The 20,295-nt window shown below is 32.8% G+C and overlaps 2 protein-coding genes across 4 annotated transcripts in view; both read right to left on the bottom strand.

Moving 5' to 3' along the window:
- LOC134685282 (tyrosine-protein phosphatase non-receptor type 5-like) overlaps positions 1 to 18,537 on the bottom strand; it is a 49,543-nt gene extending 31,006 nt beyond the window's left edge. For 2 of the 3 annotated variants that reach the window (XM_063544890.1, XM_063544888.1), the window contains exons 1-4: positions 18,418 to 18,537; positions 18,005 to 18,336; positions 6,678 to 6,791; positions 5,329 to 5,493 (exon numbers count right to left, since the gene is read on the bottom strand). In XM_063544890.1, coding sequence (XP_063400960.1) covers positions 5,329 to 5,493; positions 6,678 to 6,791; positions 18,005 to 18,336; positions 18,418 to 18,490 — 684 coding nt within the window. In that variant the 5' untranslated portion in view covers positions 18,491 to 18,537. The remainder of the gene's footprint in view (positions 1 to 5,328; positions 5,494 to 6,677; positions 6,792 to 18,004; positions 18,337 to 18,417) is intronic. The other variant, XM_063544889.1, reaches the window with a different exon arrangement.
- Positions 10,067 to 14,161, bottom strand: LOC134683498 (streptococcal hemagglutinin-like). Its single transcript, XM_063542808.1, has 3 exons — positions 14,132 to 14,161; positions 11,269 to 11,451; positions 10,067 to 10,288 (listed from the first exon to the last, which is right to left on the bottom strand). The coding sequence occupies exons 1-3, from the start codon at positions 14,159 to 14,161 to the stop codon at positions 10,067 to 10,069; spliced, it is 435 nt and encodes a 144-aa protein (XP_063398878.1).
- Positions 18,538 to 20,295: the final 1,758 nt, after the last annotated feature.

The following is a 20,295-nucleotide window of genomic DNA, read 5'->3' on the forward strand; positions in this document are numbered from 1 at the left end:
ATACAAATTATGTTGTTCATGGTATATATACTCCCTGATCGTGGCTGATATTTAACAGTTTTGAAGTGTTAATTCATTAGATTAGCACTTTGATAAGGTTAAGATGTCTTTTTCAAAAACAAAATTCAAAATCAATAATTTGTGACTATTTATGATTTTTATGACCTTGACCTTGGAACAAGTGATCCTGAATTCAAAAGAAATCTTTCTCCTCTCCTTAGAGACACAAATTTATAATTTGAAAGATGGAATTGCTGATGCAGTCAAGATAATTAATAAAATTATTAAAAGTAAAAAATGTACACAATGTACAACAAACATTTAAATGCAAAAACACCTCTTTCAGTTCATATGCAATACTGATACTATGGAAAGCCAACGGGGTCAAAATTCTTAATTCGTAACATGTCAATTCGTAACTTGTAACTGTGTAATTTGTAACTTGCTAATTCGTAAATTGTCAATTTGTAACTTGTTATTGTTAAATTCATAATGCCTAATTCGTAAGTTGTCAATTTGTAACATGCACCTTTGTAGTTTCAACATTCTTAATCGGTAAATTGTCAGTTTGTTACTTGTAACTGTGCAATTTCATAATGCTACATTCGTTAATTGTAAATTTGTAACTTGTATCTTTGTATCAAAATTCTTTATTTGTTAATTGTCAATTTGTAACTTGTAGATTTCATAATTCTTTATTGGTAAATTGTCTTTTTGTATATTGATGTTTTGTAACTTGTAACATGTGATTTGTCGATTCGTGAATTGTCGATGTGTGAAATGTCGAAGTGTTAAATGTCCTCGAAGTTGTATTATGCTAACGATCATTATGACGACAGATGGCGCTCGGGTTCTTCTTCTATGTATAATCCTCTTGTAAGTAGGAGCACCGCCATATGGAATATATACCAAAGGAGTTTAATTAAATTATGTACAGCGCATACATATAAAAGATAACAAATAAATAAATACATTGTTTGTTTTATATGGCATGTATAACAGGGACTCGGTTTTATATTTAGGTATCCTCGTATAAACATATTTATTTAATGTACTGGTCACCAAACATGCAATGAGGTATGTCACTTCCTTTTATATCATATGAAGGTATACATGGTATATAGATGTGTCACTGGAACGCGCTTCTTTATCAACTTCGCAAATTTATGACTGTCACTTGGCAAGAAATTTCTAATTAATATTTAACCGGGTCAAAACAAGACTCAAAACATGAACTATAAGACGGTGCTGGAAAAATACTAATATTGTCCTGGGCCTGCAAATTTCCGGGACTCAATGTATAATGGCAGAAATGGTTTGACGACCATCATTCATTAATATTATAATCTAAATATTGAAATTTCAGAAAAGAATGTAAATATCTAATGATAATTTTTATGTTTTAATACAAGAAACAAATGGACGAACAGTCTTTATTTAGCTCCCGAGTAATGAACATAAATCAGGAATCTGATGTACAGTAATTGTCGTTTGTTTATAAAATTTTTGCGTGTTTCTCGTTTCTTGTTTTTTTTTTATATAGATTAGACTGTTGGTTTTCCCGTTTGAATAGTTTTGCACAAGTAATTTTAGGGCCCTTTATAGCCTGTTGCTTGGTGTGAGCCAAGGCTCCGCGTTGAAGGCAGTATCTTGACCTATAATAGGTTACTTTCATTATTTGTTATTTGGATGGATAATTGTCTCATTGGTGCTCATACCCGTGACATCTTCCAATATCTATAAAAATGTTTAATGATATCATATAGGTACTTTGCAAAACAAACTGAATGAAAAATTACTTTAAATGACTCACTTTTTTAATGTATACTATATATCAAGACTGTGTTGAATATGCACTATTTTGTAATAAAATATAAAGGAACGAGAAAACTAACCGAGGTCCTAAAATTTGAGATATTGTCAATCGGAATGCGAGAAAACAGCATATATTTAAATGTTCAGGTCAATAATAAGATATCATATCGACAATAGTATGGGACCAGTTCACATCTACAAACATCAATAAGCTTGAAAGAATATACCGACAACCTGTCAGATTTATAACAGGAGAGTACAAATCCAGAGAAGTTGGCTGCGTCTCAAACACGCTCACCAATCTGAAACCACAAGACATACATACAAGACGCTCAAATCAGAAGCTAATATTACTGTACGAGGTGGTCGCAGTGATATAGAACCAGACAATTTGAAAAAAAGCTCGTCCAAAAGAACTCTCAATTGCTGCCAAGGACCCGATTTAACAATAATCAGTCAAGAACTATTGTGAACAAACATGCAGATTAAAAACTACACGAAACGTTTTGAGATCTCAACGAGTAAAATACAACAATATTTTAACTCATTTTTTTCTCCTAAAAACAGTATTCAAATAGAACCACATTAAAGAAGCGTAGTGCGTACACCGAGCGTTGACAGCCGTTCAGAAACTATACTCGTGCATCGTCAATACATCGACGGCGCTCTCTCTACCGTTGTATTAAAGCCGGTATTTATACCCCCGTTTAAAAAAAAAGGGGGTATACTGTTTTACCTCTGTCTGTCCTTCCGTCAGTCCGTCAGTCCGTCCGTCAGTCAGTCCGTCCGTCCAATGAATATTTTTCGTCGCATTTTTCTCAGGAACTACAATACAAGGATTTCTGAAATTTTGTTTCAGGATTTATATAAGTCAGCTATACCGTGTGATGCGTTTTCAGATTCATCACTCGACAACTTCCTGTTTATCGAACACTTGCATATTTTTACACTATTTATATTATCCACTTGCGGCGGGGGTATCATCAGTGAGCAGTAGCTCGCAGTTTCACTTGTTGTATCTACAACGTTCTCCTACAGATACAGATCTAAAATGATCATGGTTCTAGATCGAAATATACTAGGAGGTGTCCCCTCTATATATTTTTTAATGACCATGATCGTTAAACTATGAAACTGTTTATTTTTTACTACACGCGTTACCTACATAAATTTGAGAATGGAGATGGGGAATGTGTCAAAGAGACAACAACCCGACCATGGAGCAGACAAGAAACGAAGGCCGCCAATGGGTATATAATGCAACGAGAAACTCCCGCACCCGGAGGAGTCAGTCTTCCGCTGGCCCCTAAATATGTATGCTAGTTCTGTAATACCGGACGTCATACTGAACTCCGAATTAAACCAAATAAATAAAATTTAAAATAAAAATCATACAAGACTAACAAAGGCCAGTGTTTTTTGGAAATCTCAAACCCCCCTTCCTAATACTCCCACTTTTAAACAAATTGACGCCCTTTCCCTCTGACTTGTCAGAGAAAAGATATTGCCATATCGCCGTTTGCATGAAGGAGGCAATTATCTCTTATATGCTTACACTATTTATACCCCACGCAACGAAGTTGCGGAGGGTGTAATGTTTTGACCTGTCAGTACGTACGTCATTCTCTCGGTCCTGTTTCTTGTCATCGCAACTCCTCTCAAACCACACAACAGAGTTTCATGATAATAAGGACATACTAAGTAGATTTGCATATCGACAAGAAATTACAATTCATTTTTTTTCCTAGAAGTTACGCCCCTTTGAACTTATGTGCTTTAGGATATACCTCTGCAACAATTTATCGTCGCAACTCCTCTGAAACCAAACTACAGAATTTCATGAAACCTTGTAGATAATAAGGACATATACTATTTAGATTTATCGACAAGAAATTATAATTATTTTTTTTTCTTATACAACTTTTTTTCTTAAAGTTATTTTATTTCTCCATTGCCAATGTGGGGGCGTGGGGCATGTGAACGCGCTCACTAAGGTTCTTAAATTTTATTACTCCGAGAACATATTTGCACATTATTTGGGGTTTGGCCAAAAGAGTATGTATTTGGTCATTTTTAGAGTAAAATGATAGCCTAGGATCCTGGCTGACTGCTCGACAGAAGAGGCAGGCGGAATACAACCGGGTTTGTCAATAGGATATTAGGATTTTATTGTTACGAATTCATTGCAAATGATTTTTTATTTTATATTTGTCATGCAAGTTTAAAAAAAACCCAGATTTATTGATTAAAATCGTAAATCATTTCAGTTAATTAACGATTGACAAGATGTTAGATTTAGTAAGGTTGGCGGGCTATAAGGAGGTGTGGCACCAGGTGGGGTTCATATCGGGAGAACGGGGCATTCAGCAGCTGTTGAGATCGAGGGACTCGTGAATATTTGACTTTTTGGTTATACAGTTTTATTAGGAAATCTGGTAGCGACAATTTTTAAGCTTCTTGACCAGAAAAATTCAGAAGGCATATATATTAATACATAAAATGTAGAATGGAAATGGGGAATGTGTCATCGAGACAACAACCCGACCATAGAACCGACAACAGCAGAATAGAATATATATGTCAGTCATTTACTGTCAGAATAAAATGGTCCCCGATAATGGCATTTTATGATTAATAGAAATCGTTTATTACTAGTACCTGGGTTTTCCAGTAATGATGTAGCCTTTTAAAGCCGACTATATGGTATTAGGTTTTGTCATTGATGAAGGCCGTAGCCAGGTTGCCTATAGATGCTTACATCAACTTTATTTGTACTTCGCATTGGTGGATAGCTGTCTCATTGGCAATCATACGGTTTATTAACACATCTCCTTATTGTATATACCTGAATAATCCAGTCGTAATATTCCACTGACCAACGATTATTACATTAACCCCGAAATTAGGAGAGATCAATTACGTTTAGGGACTGAACTAGTCGGGATGGGTTTTTTTTTTCTATAGTTTCCGTTCTCAAACAAAAGTCCACGTTAGTAAACAAATAAAACTGGGATTCTATACATTTTTGTTTTTCTTTTTTTAGACGCATTTGCTGTAATTAATGGATTAAAATCACTTAGGTATACATTCCACATGGCGGTACTCCTACTAACAAGACGATTATACATCGAAGTAGAACCCGAGCGCCATCTGTCGTCATAATGATCGTTAGCATAATACAACTTCGAGGACATTTAACACTTCGACATTTCACACATCGACAATTCACGCATCGACAAGTTACATGTTACAAGTAACAAAACATCAATATACAAAAAGACAATTTACCAATAAAGAATTATGAAATCTACAAGTTACAAATTGACAATTAACAAATTAAGTATTTTGAAACTACAAAGGTGCAAGTTACAAATTGACAATTTACGAATTAAGAATTTAGAAATTACACAGTTACAAGTTACGAATTGACAAGTTACGAATTAAGAATTTTGACCCCGTTGGCTTTCCATATGATACACCCTTTATAATAACATGGGTAAAGTATTGACTTACTTGTGGTCTTATATTGGTAATGTTTAAGAATGGCAGGGTCTGTTGAAGTGTGTGCAACAGCTTGAGACTGACGATTTCTTTGACTGGGATCAAATCTTCAATACTAAATGTGGTCACTGGACGCCCATATCTGACGAAAAACATCTCAACTGTATTTCCATGGTACTGAAATAAATATAAAAAGATAATAAACATAAAGCAAGTGAAAGCTCACTGATAATACCGGTACCCCTGCCCAAATATTTTGTAAAACAGGAAGTTGTTGCGTGATAAATCTGAAAACCCATCGCACATGTACAGTATAGGTGACTTATATAAACCAGGAGACCAAATTTCAGAAATCCTTGTATTGTAGTTCCTGAGAAAGATACAAAATCTTTTTTTTTTTGATGGATGGACGGACTGATGATGGACAGACATACAGAGGTAGAAAAGTTGACCTGGTCATAATAACCCCTCATTTGTAAAGTGTGGGTATAACCATGATAACTAACTTCTTTAAATAACAATCAAAAGCCAATGTTTGATTCTATCACATTCTTTGTATCTCTGACATTACTGTTACAAAACCAAACATACCCCTGTCAAAATAATATGCAGTGGCGCCACTTCCTCCAGGTTGACCACACAATCATTACATGTAAAAACTTCACATTCGCCCACAACTCTATAAAACCTTCTACAGTGACAAAATCATGACCTTATAATAGCCTTGTGGAGTCATTGTTTTCCAAACTTCTATTCTACATTTTGTTTTCCGTTTTCCACAATCAAATCCTTTCTCCTATTTTTACTTTTTGTAAAAGTATAATTTGGAATCTTTAACACAGTTATAAAAATAACATTTCCATAGTTACATTCTAAATAATACTTATTCAATTGTCTTGAAGGAATTTTAGATATGGAAGAAAAAAAATTTCAAGAGCCTTTTAACAAAAATAAGTGTTAAAACAATTGAAGCTGCTCAGGTATAACAACTTAAATCAAAGACAAAGCCACTCATAAAGCAAGCATTTTTCTGGTTTCTTATTTTTATAAGATTGGATCCTTAATTTTCCTGTTTAAATGGTTTTACACTAGTCATTTTTGAGGCCCTTTATAGCTTGCTGTTCAGTGTGAGCTAAGGATCAGTGTTGAAGACCATACTTTGACCTATAATGGTTTATTTTTACAAATTGTGACTTGGGTGGAGGGTTTTCTCATTGGCACTAATACCACATCTTCTTATATCGTTGTTATCTTCAAACATTTGAATAGCTCATCATGCTTAACATAATACATGTATAATTTATATTGACTTCTAATAAACCTTTTTGATATTGCTAGTTTTTGTTGTATAAAATACTTACTCCAACTTTCTGAGTGACCACATTTTCTAATGGCAGGCTTAGGTTTGTTGCGAATGCAATCTCCAGCCATCGCAATGCTGTTTCATTCAAATCTTTAACTTGAATACCCAGATCCTGAAAAATAAAGCTTTTTTTAAAAAACATAATTGTGAAATGGTTTATGCCAGTCATATTTTTATTTTCTTTTTTTTCTTTCAAATTAGGACACTAATTCAGAGCTAATATGGCTGTCTAAACAGAAGGTTATGCTCATTGTTAAAAGCTGTATGGTGACCATAAAAGTTGTCTCATGAGCCTTTACACCATATCTCCATAATAACTATTGCATTATCTGTTTACAAATTACAAATATATGTCTTCTTTTACTTTGAATGTAACTAAGTTCATGAAGTTCAAGAAATGCTCAAAATGCTGTTTCAGTTAAATCATGAGCTACTTTATAAAAACAATGTGAATTTCACATTTGCTCACATGCATGGCATGGATCCTTCTATATTTGATTCAAATAAGTTTTATATTGTGTACTCGTGTGACATTTTAAATGTCATGAAAAAAATAGCTTTTAATTTTTATCAGAAAACAAATTAGTTTTACGTAAAATTGGAAAAAACAAAATGGTAATGTTTTTCTAAGTGCGTAAAATAACAACTGAAGTTTGATTACAAACAAACACCTTGTTTACACCTGAGAACCTGAATCTTTCAACTCTATCATACAACAAATTACAAAACTTTTGCATGCCTGACTTTCTCATTAATTGGTAAATTATAAATGAGACTTTTTAAAAATAAAAGTTTAATATATATAATAGTTACAGTAGGTTAACAACACTTGTGTGATGCTTTATCTAATCAAGTCATCAACATAGCTATTATATTCTCATTCTTAATATGTAATATCCCCTTTTCACATATAAGAATTTTGGTATATTAATTACTGATAATACATAGAAATAATTAACACCTGTGTATCATTATATAAGCTATCAAGATTTTCTAGAGTTGAGCCAAATAAAATCAATGGTTATTCTATATTTATCTGTATTAGACAGGTTTCTGTGATACAAATCCATAATAGTATTATATTGGTATCTTTGACATTGCAAAAAAAAGATCTTTGTTTTTGATGTCTGGAGTAATCTTCTTATGAAAATCTACAGAGGTATTGGAATATATTACTTATAACAACTCTTATTGGAAAACATCAATAGATTTTTATTGGAGTCAATTGTTGGAAAACATCAGAAGCCAATTTCTCTGAGGATGTTTTAAGAAATGCAGCGAACAAATAAAAATCTCTCCGACGGACTAAATGGACCTTGCATTGGTGTGCATGATAAGCAAAAAAATGTATACAGTTTTTATTTTTTTTAGGGGGGCGGGGGGAGGGGGGGAAGGGGGTACATCTAGGATCATGAATGCTATACTATTGAAAATTGAAATAGATGATTTTCAAAATTGTGCATTTTTCAGTACATTTTCTTTGTATAAACAATGTTATAAGATATTGTCACAGTAATTAAAGACACTATTCTTCAATGACATCATTGATGTTTTTTGTAATCAAATGCTTCGCTGAAAGCAGCCTGAAACAATCGCAGAAGTTGAACCCTGAAAAGTTGTGGCAAATTTAGCCACAATACAAGCTTGTTTCTTTCTGAATTTGAATTGTGATAAAAAAAAATTGACATTGTATAGGTTTTTAACACAAAACAAATGTCAAGATCTTACAAATCTATTGCACAATACTGTGGAATTAAAGATTCTTCTTGAAAATCTTTATAAAAAAAAAATTTTTTTTTGAAGAAAACAAATTTGAACCCCTTTAAAAAAATTGATGCTTCCCCCAACCTTTTTGAATCCCCACTTTGAAGCAATGACCCCAAAACTCAAACCCAGTCTTTCCTTTGAAGTATGGAACCTTGCAGTACAATTTCAGAGAGATCCATATTCCTAAACACAAGTTATTGTCTGAAAACTAGTTAAATGCTTGTTTTTGGCCCTTTTTTTGGCCCCTATAAATATATATAAATAGTTACCCCCAAACTCAATCACAGCTTTCCTTTTGTGATATGAAACCTTGTAGTTCAACATAAGAAAGATCCATACACATGTGGAGCAGGATCTGCTTACATTTCCAGAGCACCTGAGATCACCCCTAGTTTTTGGAGGGGTTCGTGTTGTTTATTCTTTAGTTTTCTATGTTCTGTCATGTGTACCATTGTTTGTCTGTTTGTCTTTTTCTTTTTTAACCATGGCGTTGCCATGACTGTCCCTTTGGTATCTTTCGTCACTTTTTTACACACAAGTTATTGCCAGAAACTACAAAAATTCTAGTTTTTGGCTTTAATACCTAAACTGTTGGCACCCAAAATGAATCCAAACCTCCTACTAGTGGTATCACACATAGTGGTACAATTTAAAAGCAATTGAAAAGTTATACACAAGTATATAAACTAAAAGTAGAAAATGCTTGTTTTGGGCCCCTAATTCCATAACAGTTTGGACCATCATCATGATCATCCCCAAAATCAATCCCAACCTTCCTTTTGTGGTATTGAACCTTCTTATTGAATTTCATATAGAGATCCATTCACTTAAACTAAAGTTATTGTCCTGACACCAAATGTGTTTTCATCTTCGGACGATGCAGACAACAACATCATACCATTATACATCTTTACAATCAAACTTTTTTTTTGGGGTCGTATAAAATTAGGTGGTAAGATTATCAATGAGACAACTGTCCACCAGAGACCAAATTATGAAGTATAAGCAACAAAAGGTCACTGCACAGCCTTCAGCAATATGCAAAACCAATACAGCATTTGTAGACATAATTTTAAAAATTAAAGCGACAAAAGTGTTTCTTTTGAAATGTAGGAGAACTTTAACTTACAGCTGTAATCTATTTTCTTTCATATGTAAGTGCAAAGAAAATTCATAGTATCACAGATTATAATCAACTTCAGAAATCACCATCTTTTACTATATTCTCTCATATAATCAACATACAGAGACAACAAACAAAACAAAATAGATGTCAAATGAAGATAATTGTATTTGTATGTAATGGACACCCACACAATAAAATCAATTGGTCTAAGAAGGTTTGTTTTTCATTTCTCACATTTTAAACTAGATCATTGACTCTTGATTGTTCAGCAAATTGAATTTTGTGTATGACAAAATACAGAACTCCAAGAAAACTCAAAAGGGGAAGTCCCTTATCAGATTACAAAATCAAGATAACCACATCAAACCAAAGAAAATTAAATATATGTATGTTTCCCAAAATATTTAGTATACATGTATATAATAACTAGAGGCTACAAGGTACTAAAAGCTTACCATACTGATAACAACATAAAAATTATGATCCCAAAAAAATCAAGAAACAGACAGACTGACAATGACAAGTAGACATACTGACTGACAATAATTGATAGACAGACTGACACTAGTTGAGATAGACAGAATGACAATGACTGATAGACATACTAACAATGATTGAGACAGACAGACTGACACTGACTGAGATAAAGACAGACAGACAGACAGACTGACTGACTGACACTGACTGAGATAAAGACAGACAGACAGACTGACTGACTGACAATGTCAGAGAAACAGACAACTTGATAATTACTAAGAAAAAGACAGACTGCAACTGATGACAATAACTGAGAAAAAGATAGACTGATAACGACCAAAGAATAATTCATTTTAAAGCTTCAAGTAAATGACAGACTGGCAGTGACTTAGGGAGAGATAAAATGACAATTACTGATAGACAGACAGACTGACAATGATTGAGATAGACACACTGACACTGGCTGAGATCAGACTGACAATGACAAGTAGACAGACTGACTGACAATGATTGAGATAGACAGACTGACAATGATATAAGATAGACAGACTGACACTGGCTGAGACAGACAGACTGACAATGACAAGTAGACAGACAGACTGACAATGACAAGTAGACAGACTGACTGACAATGATTGATAGACAGACTGACAATGACAAGTAGACAGACAGACTGACAATGATTGAGATAGACAGACTGACACTAGCTGAGATAGACAGAATGACAATGATTGAGATAGACAGACTGGCACTGGCTGAGACAGACAGACTGACAATGATAAGTAGACAAACTGACTGACAATGATTGATACAGACAGACTGACAATGACAAGTAGACAGACTGACTGACAATGATAAGTAGACAGACACACTGACAATGATTGAGACAGACAGACAGACTGACAATGATTGAGATAGACAGACTGACACTAGCTGAGATAGACAGAATGACAATGATTGAGATAGACAGACTGGCACTGGCTGAGACAGACAGACTGACAATGATAAGTAGACAGACTGACTGACAATGATTGAGATATACAGACTGACAATGATTGAGATAGACAGACTGGCACTGGCTGAGACAGACAGACTGACAATGATAAGTAGACAGACTGACTGACAATGATTAAGATAGACAGACTGACAATGATATAAGATAGACAGACTGACACTGGCTGAGACAGACAGACTGACAATGACAAGTAGATAGACAGACTGACAATGATTGATAGACAGACAGACTGTCACTAGCTGAGATAGACATACTGACAATGATTGAGACAGACAGAATGACTGACAATGGTTGAGATAGACAGAATGACACTGGCTGAGATAGACATACTGACAATGATTGAGACAGACAGACTGACTGACAATGGTTGAGATAGACAGACTGACACTAGTTGAGATAGACAGAATGACAATGACTGATAGACATACTGACAATGATTGAGACAGACAGACTGACACTGACTGAGATAAAGACAGACAGACAGACTGACTGACTGACAATGTCAGAGAGACAGACAAACTGATAATTACTGAGAAATAGATAGACTGATAATGACCAAGGAATAATTCATATTACAGCTTCAAGTAAATGAATAACTAAAATACAGGACTTTCTGTTTACATATTGCCATGAATGATAATAACAAAGATATGACCCATTGACTCCATGAACTATACTGGAAGAGTGAGTAAATATGACAATAAAGATTCATTCTAGCACACATAAATTTCCTATTATAATCTTTTAGATCTTTAAAAAATATTGTTGACTGATTCATGTATGACAATAAATAGATTGGAATTTCCTAGTTATCTAGTCATAATAAGCAGATCTTGACCCAAAAGGTTTGATTAGATTCTCACTAAATAAGTATGGTAAATTACTAACACAACTCAGTAAAATGAGAACATAATCAATACAGCAGGGTCATAAGAGACATATTTTTTTACCGCCCACACATTATAGTTCTTAAGATAAACATTGTCAAGTGTTATGATTGCAAAGAAAATTTATCAGTCAAAATCATGGCAAAACTGTCAATATACCATATGGTCCATTTAAGGTATCCATTCTGTAAATGTCTTTAGCATTATAACAAAAATTTTCAATTATTGCATTATGACAGAAACATGATTGTTGGATATATATATAGAATTCATATTAAGTTCATTGTGTGTGCTACATGCTCAGGCTACATGATATCACAGACACTTTATAACTGGAGCCAAACCATAATACATCAAGTTTTTATTATTGGGTAATCGAACAATAAAACCCAATGAAAGAAGATTAAGTTGTGTGTGTATGATAATAATATTTCCTTTAAAAATTTGATTAGAAATATGAAATTTAAGATTTGTTTTCTTTCTCATTAATTTTGTTTCTTATGTTGTACATAATATTTGTGCATGGTGTGATTGAAACGATAGTAACATACATGACATAAGAAATACTAAATAATAGAAAATTGTAAAAATATAAATTTGATTAATAATATTTTTATTTTACTTTGACTGACATATTTCATTTGTTGATAAACTGTTGTTGTTAAATTATATTTCACATACAAGACAAAACAATTTTTTACATAAATAAGGCCGTTAGTTTTCTCGCTTGAATTGTTTTACATTGTCTTATCGGGGCCTTTTATAGCTGACTATATGCAGTATGGGCTTTGCTCATTGTTGAAGGCCATACGGTGACCTATAATTGTTAATTTTTGTGTCATTTTGGTCTTTTGTGGATAGTTGTCTCATTGGCAATCATACCACATCTTCTTTTTAAATTAAATATTTGCTCTCTATTTTTCTTTGATGAATATCCTTCATCTGAGATAATTGTAACAGTAGTACCACTGATAATTAACACTGCATGTCAAGTTATATGACAGAGGCAGATAAAGGGGTAGGGGGACCAGGACCCCCTTTTGAATCTACTATTGTTTCTACATCCATACCATAACAGTCAAGATCTGATTTGATGGGTACAGAAACAGCGTGTTAAAAAGCAGCATTCCTGATACATTCTTATTTGTTTGGTTCAATCTCTCGTAAGTGGGAGTCACTTGTGGGGAAGGACTGAATTATTAGGAATACATGTTCAAATGTGCCACAGATTGGGTTTGGGGGGGGGGGGGGGGGGGGGGGGGGGGGGGGGGTGGAGATTTCACTTTACAAAATGTAACTCACAATTGCTTGTTTGAGCTTTTAACTTGAACATGTCAAACTTCATCTTATCATACATCTTTTATCGAAATTGAACTCTTGTGATCTACATTGTACATTATTCCAAAAGTTGTATCATCTAATGTTTTCCGTTTGATTGCTTCCACAAATGAAATTTTAGATGAAAGATTTTCAGACTTCTATTGTCTTATTTACGCATATAAGTTATAGTTATTAATCTTTTATAACAAAACACAAAAGTAACTGAAAAACATAATTTGCTTTTAACAGGCTATTATTTGAACTTGCAATTATTTTTAATTATGGAATTTGCATAATTTATTGTGTTTAAATTTTTTAATAAATTCCAGGTTTATTTGGTATTATGATCATGTGAGCGGTTAATAACACTTTCCATACAATGTATTTTGGTTAGATAGTGTTGTGCGTGGCACAGTACATTCTATTGAAAATATAAAGATTTGTGTGCAGCACAGAACATTTCAGTACAGAATAAGCATGGAATTTATTAAAAATTTCAATAACAAGAAATAAAGCAAATTCCATAATTAAAAATAATTCCAAGTTAAAAAAAAGGTCTGTAATATATTCTTTCCTTTTACTTAACTCAAAATACTTGGATAGCAGAAATCTTAAAAATGGACCCAACTTGATTCTAAAATTCAACAATTTAATCTTATTAAACCCCAATAAAACTTTGAGTTGTAAAGCAATGAAATTCTGAAAAATCAGATAGAATGTCAAAATAACAGAAAAACCATAAGTTTGATGTACACTTATATTAGACATGTTCTGGAATAAAAGTAATTTCACAAAGAGTGCTTAGTCTTTTAATACCCATTGTTGTGAATTAGTTATAGTTTCAGTTTAGTATTTTATACTCTTCTTTTTGCTTCACCTTTTTCTACCATTTTCACTTAACAATAGGCCCGCAATGTCGTCACTTGCCGACGTCTCTTTGTATATATCTTGGACTCTAGTAAAGCATACAAAACATTGAAGACGCTTTGAGTTTATTCGCCTTTATTATCTATACGTTCAAAACACCCATCATTCAATCAAACATTTCATTGAGAACTTCATTTTTTTTTAACAACATTTGTGATAATAACTGCTTCTTTAGATTACTGCTTCAAAAGGGTAAACAAATCAGAAAAGTCAGAAGCTGTAAAGGGATTTTGACACGGTTTTAGAACATTTTGTTCCAATTTGAGTCAGTTACACTCTGTTCTTTATTTATCATAGTTTGACATTGCCCTCAGCTTAGCATCTTGAAATTGAAATTAGAAATTCATTTAGTTTAAATGATAAAGCATTTGGGTCTTTTGCATTAAGTTGGATATGACATCTGACTCTGACAAATGTCTGGCTGGTATATATACATGATTACATTTTGTACATGTACCTTTTTCATCAAAATACATTAATAAAATACAGATACAATACTATTTGAAATCAGTGAAAAAGACAGGTTTTGAAGAAATCTTGAGATACCCGTTCCAATTAATCAATCTCCTTTTGTTTTAAAGTTTAATAGTAAGGCCAACCAAAAATAAATGTGTTTGTGCAGTCTTTACCTCAAAACTTGAAATAGATTATCTTGTAATAATTTAATTTTGGATGTAACACGTCTTCTGATTGGCTGACGTTATTTTATTATGAGCCCATAGACATAATTTAGTCATATGACCGTGACGTCGTCAACGTTTTTTCATGGTTTTCTACGGTTTAAATTGGAAATTAGAATTAAATTATAAGAAATGACTGTGATATTTTTTTTGTCTATTCGAAATAACATAAAAAGTGTGGTGCACACTGTTAAATAACCCGCTACACGCGTTATTCAGTGTGCACCAAGTTTTTTATGCTATTTCTTCAGACAGAAAAAATATTACAGTCATTCCTTAAATGTGTTCCCTATTTGAATTTTGAAACCAAAAAAATATTCAACGAATGTCATGTACATGTACATTGTAATAGTCCCATATATATAATTGTAAATTCAGAAGCTGTTTTTACTTGCTTTTACCATGTTTACACAAAACTACCTAGGTACTATCTTTTAAGTTTGAATAGAATTGATATGTGGCTCATTTCAGAGGGGGATTTAGAGGGGGTGATTTGGTTGATTTTTTTTAGGAATCTCTGAAGCATGACTGCAGCAGGTCCATCTAAGGCACAGTGACAGTCAGTGGGCCTTCCCTTGTGAAAATTTCTGAATCAGCAACTGCATTGTACACCATTGAGATATCAACCAAATGATGTCTCAAGGTCAAAATATATATTCACTCAATGAATTTACAGTAACAAAAATTTTCATTTTTTATTACTAACTTTAAGGTAAGCAGACATTTTGTCCATATATATGTCAAATGATAGAAAATAAAAGTATCTCAATTCTGTTTGTCCTTTTGATTTTATCAAACTTTGACTCTGTGTTGTACTTGAATAATTCCCGGTCTTTATAACAAATATATAATAAACTATTGAATCTGAATTTGAATGTACATGTATACTCAATTTCAATTTCCATCAATTTAAACTTGACCATCAAAGTAAAGCCAATAACAATGAATAATCATATTGAAAGTGGTATTTAATATCAATCACTAATCATTTTTTTATAATTAAATGCATTAATGATTTTGTAAATAAATTCTCTGTGTGAATGATGTATTGACAAACACAAGTCCATGACAATTAGATTTTAGATTAACAACAGGTACATTGTAATAATGGTCCTTTCAAATACTTTTTTCTTTTCAATTAAACATGTTACAGAGATATGTACCCAGCGTATAATAATAACATTTAAATTGAAAATAAAATCTCCAAGGCAACTGAAACTATTTCTTCAGGAATTTGATAATAGTTGATTACTTATCTTTGAAAAGCTTTAAATTTTCCAACATCATGAATATGGTATTTAATCATTTAAATCAGATATGTTTTTGTTAACTGAAAATTTCCTTATCATAAGAAATGTTATCCTTACTGCGAAAATTAAGAAACAAAATGATTTTTAGCATGTCTTTCTGCTATACATTGCAAGCCATTGATACATGTATGTACATCTCAGGAAAATGTCTATAAAATGTTTAAAGGGGCACTAGCTGTCAAATTCATGGTCACCAATTTGACTCAAATTCTCATATTTGATTAATAACAATGTAAAACATTTATCCAATCTATCAAACGTTTTAAATAAAAAGTTTACAAAGCATGGGGTAGATGATATGTAGGTTCGTTTCGTGTGTATTTAATTCCAGATGCCATCTAATTAACTATAGATTTGACCTCAGATGACCATATAAGCGATGTAAACACAAATAAAGATATGAATAGGTTAAACCAGCACATGCAATTGGATTTTTATAGGTCTGTTTGATTTGAATTTATAGATTAAAAATATAAGTTTCTCATTGTTTTTAATCGTATAAGAATGATTTATGTGGATCGAATTAGTAATCAAATGATTTACCGTAGTTTCACTTTCATTGTTGACATTTTTTTTCTTTAAATAACCAGTTCACGTTCAATGCATGCGTTGTCAGTATCTAGCTAGGGGTTAAATTGAAGTTCACATGAATACCGGTTAGAATGATGATGACGTTTTCACTTGCAAGTGAATCAGTCAAAAATTATGTATAATCGCTTATTTCAACAAAATTAAAGCAAATTGATTGCTAAAAGCAAATTATTATTTCATTATTCCAATTTAATTAATGATTAAGCTAAAAAAAATCATACTTTATTTTTTTATATATATCGTAGCTAGTGCTCCTTTAAGGCTTCTTATGGACAACTGTGAGCCGTGGTGTAGTGGTTAGTGCATCGAACTACTAACACAAAGGTTCCTGGTTCGATTCCCGTTTGGGATGAAAATTTCAGGAACTCAATTTTCGGCTCTCCCTTGACACCATTTGCGAGTATGGTCTTGAGGAAACGATGATAGTCCGTCGGACGGGGACGATAAATGGCTGGCCCGTGTTAAGAGAGAGCCACATCTCTTGCACGTTAAAGACACCCTTGTAGATTTCGAAAAAGAGTAGGCTAATGCCGCTACAAGGCAGCACTCGCACCCGCAAAGTGGAAAGGGATTAATATAAGTTGCAAAACTTGTTTCCCAATCCACTATAAATAAATATGTTTAAACTATGGACAACTTTTTGGGGTTAATTACATATTTAATGAAACTTTTCAGGTTTAATCCAGTAATAAGTTATCATATCAATAATTTCACTAAAATTCCAGTTCTTTAAAAGAGTTTATCATGTTTAAAGCAGTAACTTTATTTAGTGATTATATACTACATTGTGATCTTTATTGAAAAGATAGTGTTTTAAATTCTGACTGCAATGGACTTGGGTTTTCTTTAACAAAAGATTTGTTTTATTCCCAGTTAAAATTGAACTGCATCATGACTGCAAGGTAATTATGCACTCATTTCATTTTTTATCTCCAGTTACAGGTATACCATCATGACCATGTATGCATTAATTACCTGTATAATAAAGTTTTCCTGTCTATTGTTGCTATCACAAATTTTAACAAATTATCAGCAAACCTTTTCAATTATGACATAATTTAATAAGAAAATCAAATTTACTCTTGCACTGAACATGACTGGAAAATAATCCTTGGCACATATACATGTATGAGGTATGAGGTAAATTACATTTTGTAAACAGTGGTGATTGTGCAACATGCCAAATTTTGTGCATTTATGATTATAGAAAAAATAATTAAATTACCACAACAAGTATGTAATCAATAGGGACTGGTGCAGTAAGGTCATATTTATCTACTGATGGATATCTAGCTACATATGATCTTCTCACACGACCTCCCCTTTTCTCCACAGAATCTCCATCTGGCATCCAAAACCTTTCTGCATTTCCCAAGTTTATTTTAATTCCATTTCTATATATATCTTTGATCTGGTTAGTTTCGGTTTTTGGCAGGTTTCCAAGTATGTGACGCTGTAATAATTTGTCAACTGCCGAGAAAAACCTTGTTGATGATGCTGCAAGAGGTTCCAAAGATCCGCCATATTCAGAACCTGCAACAAAAATCGATGCTTCAACTATCAAATCGAATTATTGGAAAATCAGAGGTTGTCACAATAAATTATCCACGAATTTAGTAACAAGACTATTTTCCTTACCTCCTCCAAAGCAGATCTGGAAGAACACGAAAGCTGTCCGTAGGAACCACCTCTTAGAAGCGGGAAGGCCCATTTCTGCCTTTCATAAACCACAACCTGCCATTAGATCTGTTTACAAAGTGAGTGCTCGGCTACGCGCAAATAAATAGTTCTTCTAGTTTATCGATAAAATCAATCTGTTGTTAAGCATTGAAGTAAATTATCATATTATCAATATCGAAACTATAAGATGATGAGACAAGCATTTATTTACTATTTATAGTATGTTGTGAATTTTTTTCGACCAGTTATTCGCTATAGGTTTGTGGTTGCAAGTGAGTGAAACTGAAATGTTTACATTCGCAATAGTTTGGTAAACAATATGCAGAAAGATGATTATTTGGCTTCTTTTGTTATAAACGAAAAGCTAATTACAGATGAAGAAAGCGATAAAATCAAAAGGGGCTGTACATTTATGATATAGATCTACTTGTTAAGGATTGCATAAAAAATTCATTCATACAAATTATTAAAATTGCGGAAGAATTTCTACTTTCAACTTTGACCTGAAAGCCACGTTCTACTTTTAGTTTCACTTTGACCAAAATAATGACATGATGATTATTTTATTCATACTTGTCTGACGTAAACAAATAATACCAAGATGAGTATAATAAAAAAAAAACACGTTTTTTTACTAAGCAAACTTCAAAGTAACTTAAATTCAAATTAATTAAAATCATCTAGGCTTCGATCACGACCAAGCATTCTGAGGAAATAAACTCATCATAGATACCTGGCTTAAATTTTGTATTTACGCCAGATCACAGGTGCTTGAGGACAGGATCCTGTATGAGCCCCATATAGTCCCTCCCCCTTTTTTTTTTTTTTTTTTTAATCATAAATCTCAGATTTTTCTATATATATCACTTATTTGTACCATATATATACTAATATACCATATTTATACTATAAATATGCATGTTTACTATCAACGTGAATCTCGACTATAGAGCGAAGCGAGTTAGAATGTACCTCTGGTATTTTTTGCTTCTCATTTGCTCCCTAAAAAATCTACAAAAAGAAGCATTCTATTCTTAAGTGTATATAATCTTTCAAATTAAGGCAAGGGGCATAGTGCATATATATATATATATATATAGTGATTATGATAAGATGTCGCTTCGCTCTATAGTCGAGATTCACGTTGATAGTAAACATGCATATTTAGAGTAAAACTATGGTATATTATTATATATATGGTACAAATAAGTGATATATATAGAAAAATCTGAGATTTATGATTAAAAAAAAAAAAAAAAAGGGGGAGGGACTATATGGGGCTCATACAGGATCCTGTCCTCAAGCACCTGTGCGCCAGATGCGCGTTTCGTCTACAAAAAACTCATCAGTGACGCTCAGTCGAATCCAAAAAAGTTAAAAGGGCCAAATAAAGTACGAAGTTGAAGAGCATTGATGACCAAAATTCCTAAAAGTTTTGCCAATTACAGCTAAGGTAATCCGGCTATTCCTGAGGTAGAAAAGCCTTTGTATTTCAAAAATTCAAAATGTTTATAAACAGGTAATTTATAAATATGATCATATCAATAATAATTCATGTCAGCACAGCACAGAAGTGCTGACTACTGGGTTGATGATACTCTAGCGGGGAATTAAAACTCAACCAACAGTGACATCGACCCAGTGGTTGTAAATAAACTCATATTTTTTTTCAATTCTTTTATTACTGTGAGCAAATGATGCTCATCAGTACAAATATAATTTATATATAGTAAGTAAGTAAGTAAGTAAGTAAATGTTTACTATAGTGACATGTGTAATCACATTTCAGTAAAGTATAAATATATTACATACACAATAAAATACACCCGACCCATT

Source organism: Mytilus trossulus, chromosome 9, assembly GCF_036588685.1.
Source record: "Mytilus trossulus isolate FHL-02 chromosome 9, PNRI_Mtr1.1.1.hap1, whole genome shotgun sequence".
Lineage (NCBI taxonomy): Eukaryota > Metazoa > Mollusca > Bivalvia > Mytilida > Mytilidae > Mytilus > Mytilus trossulus.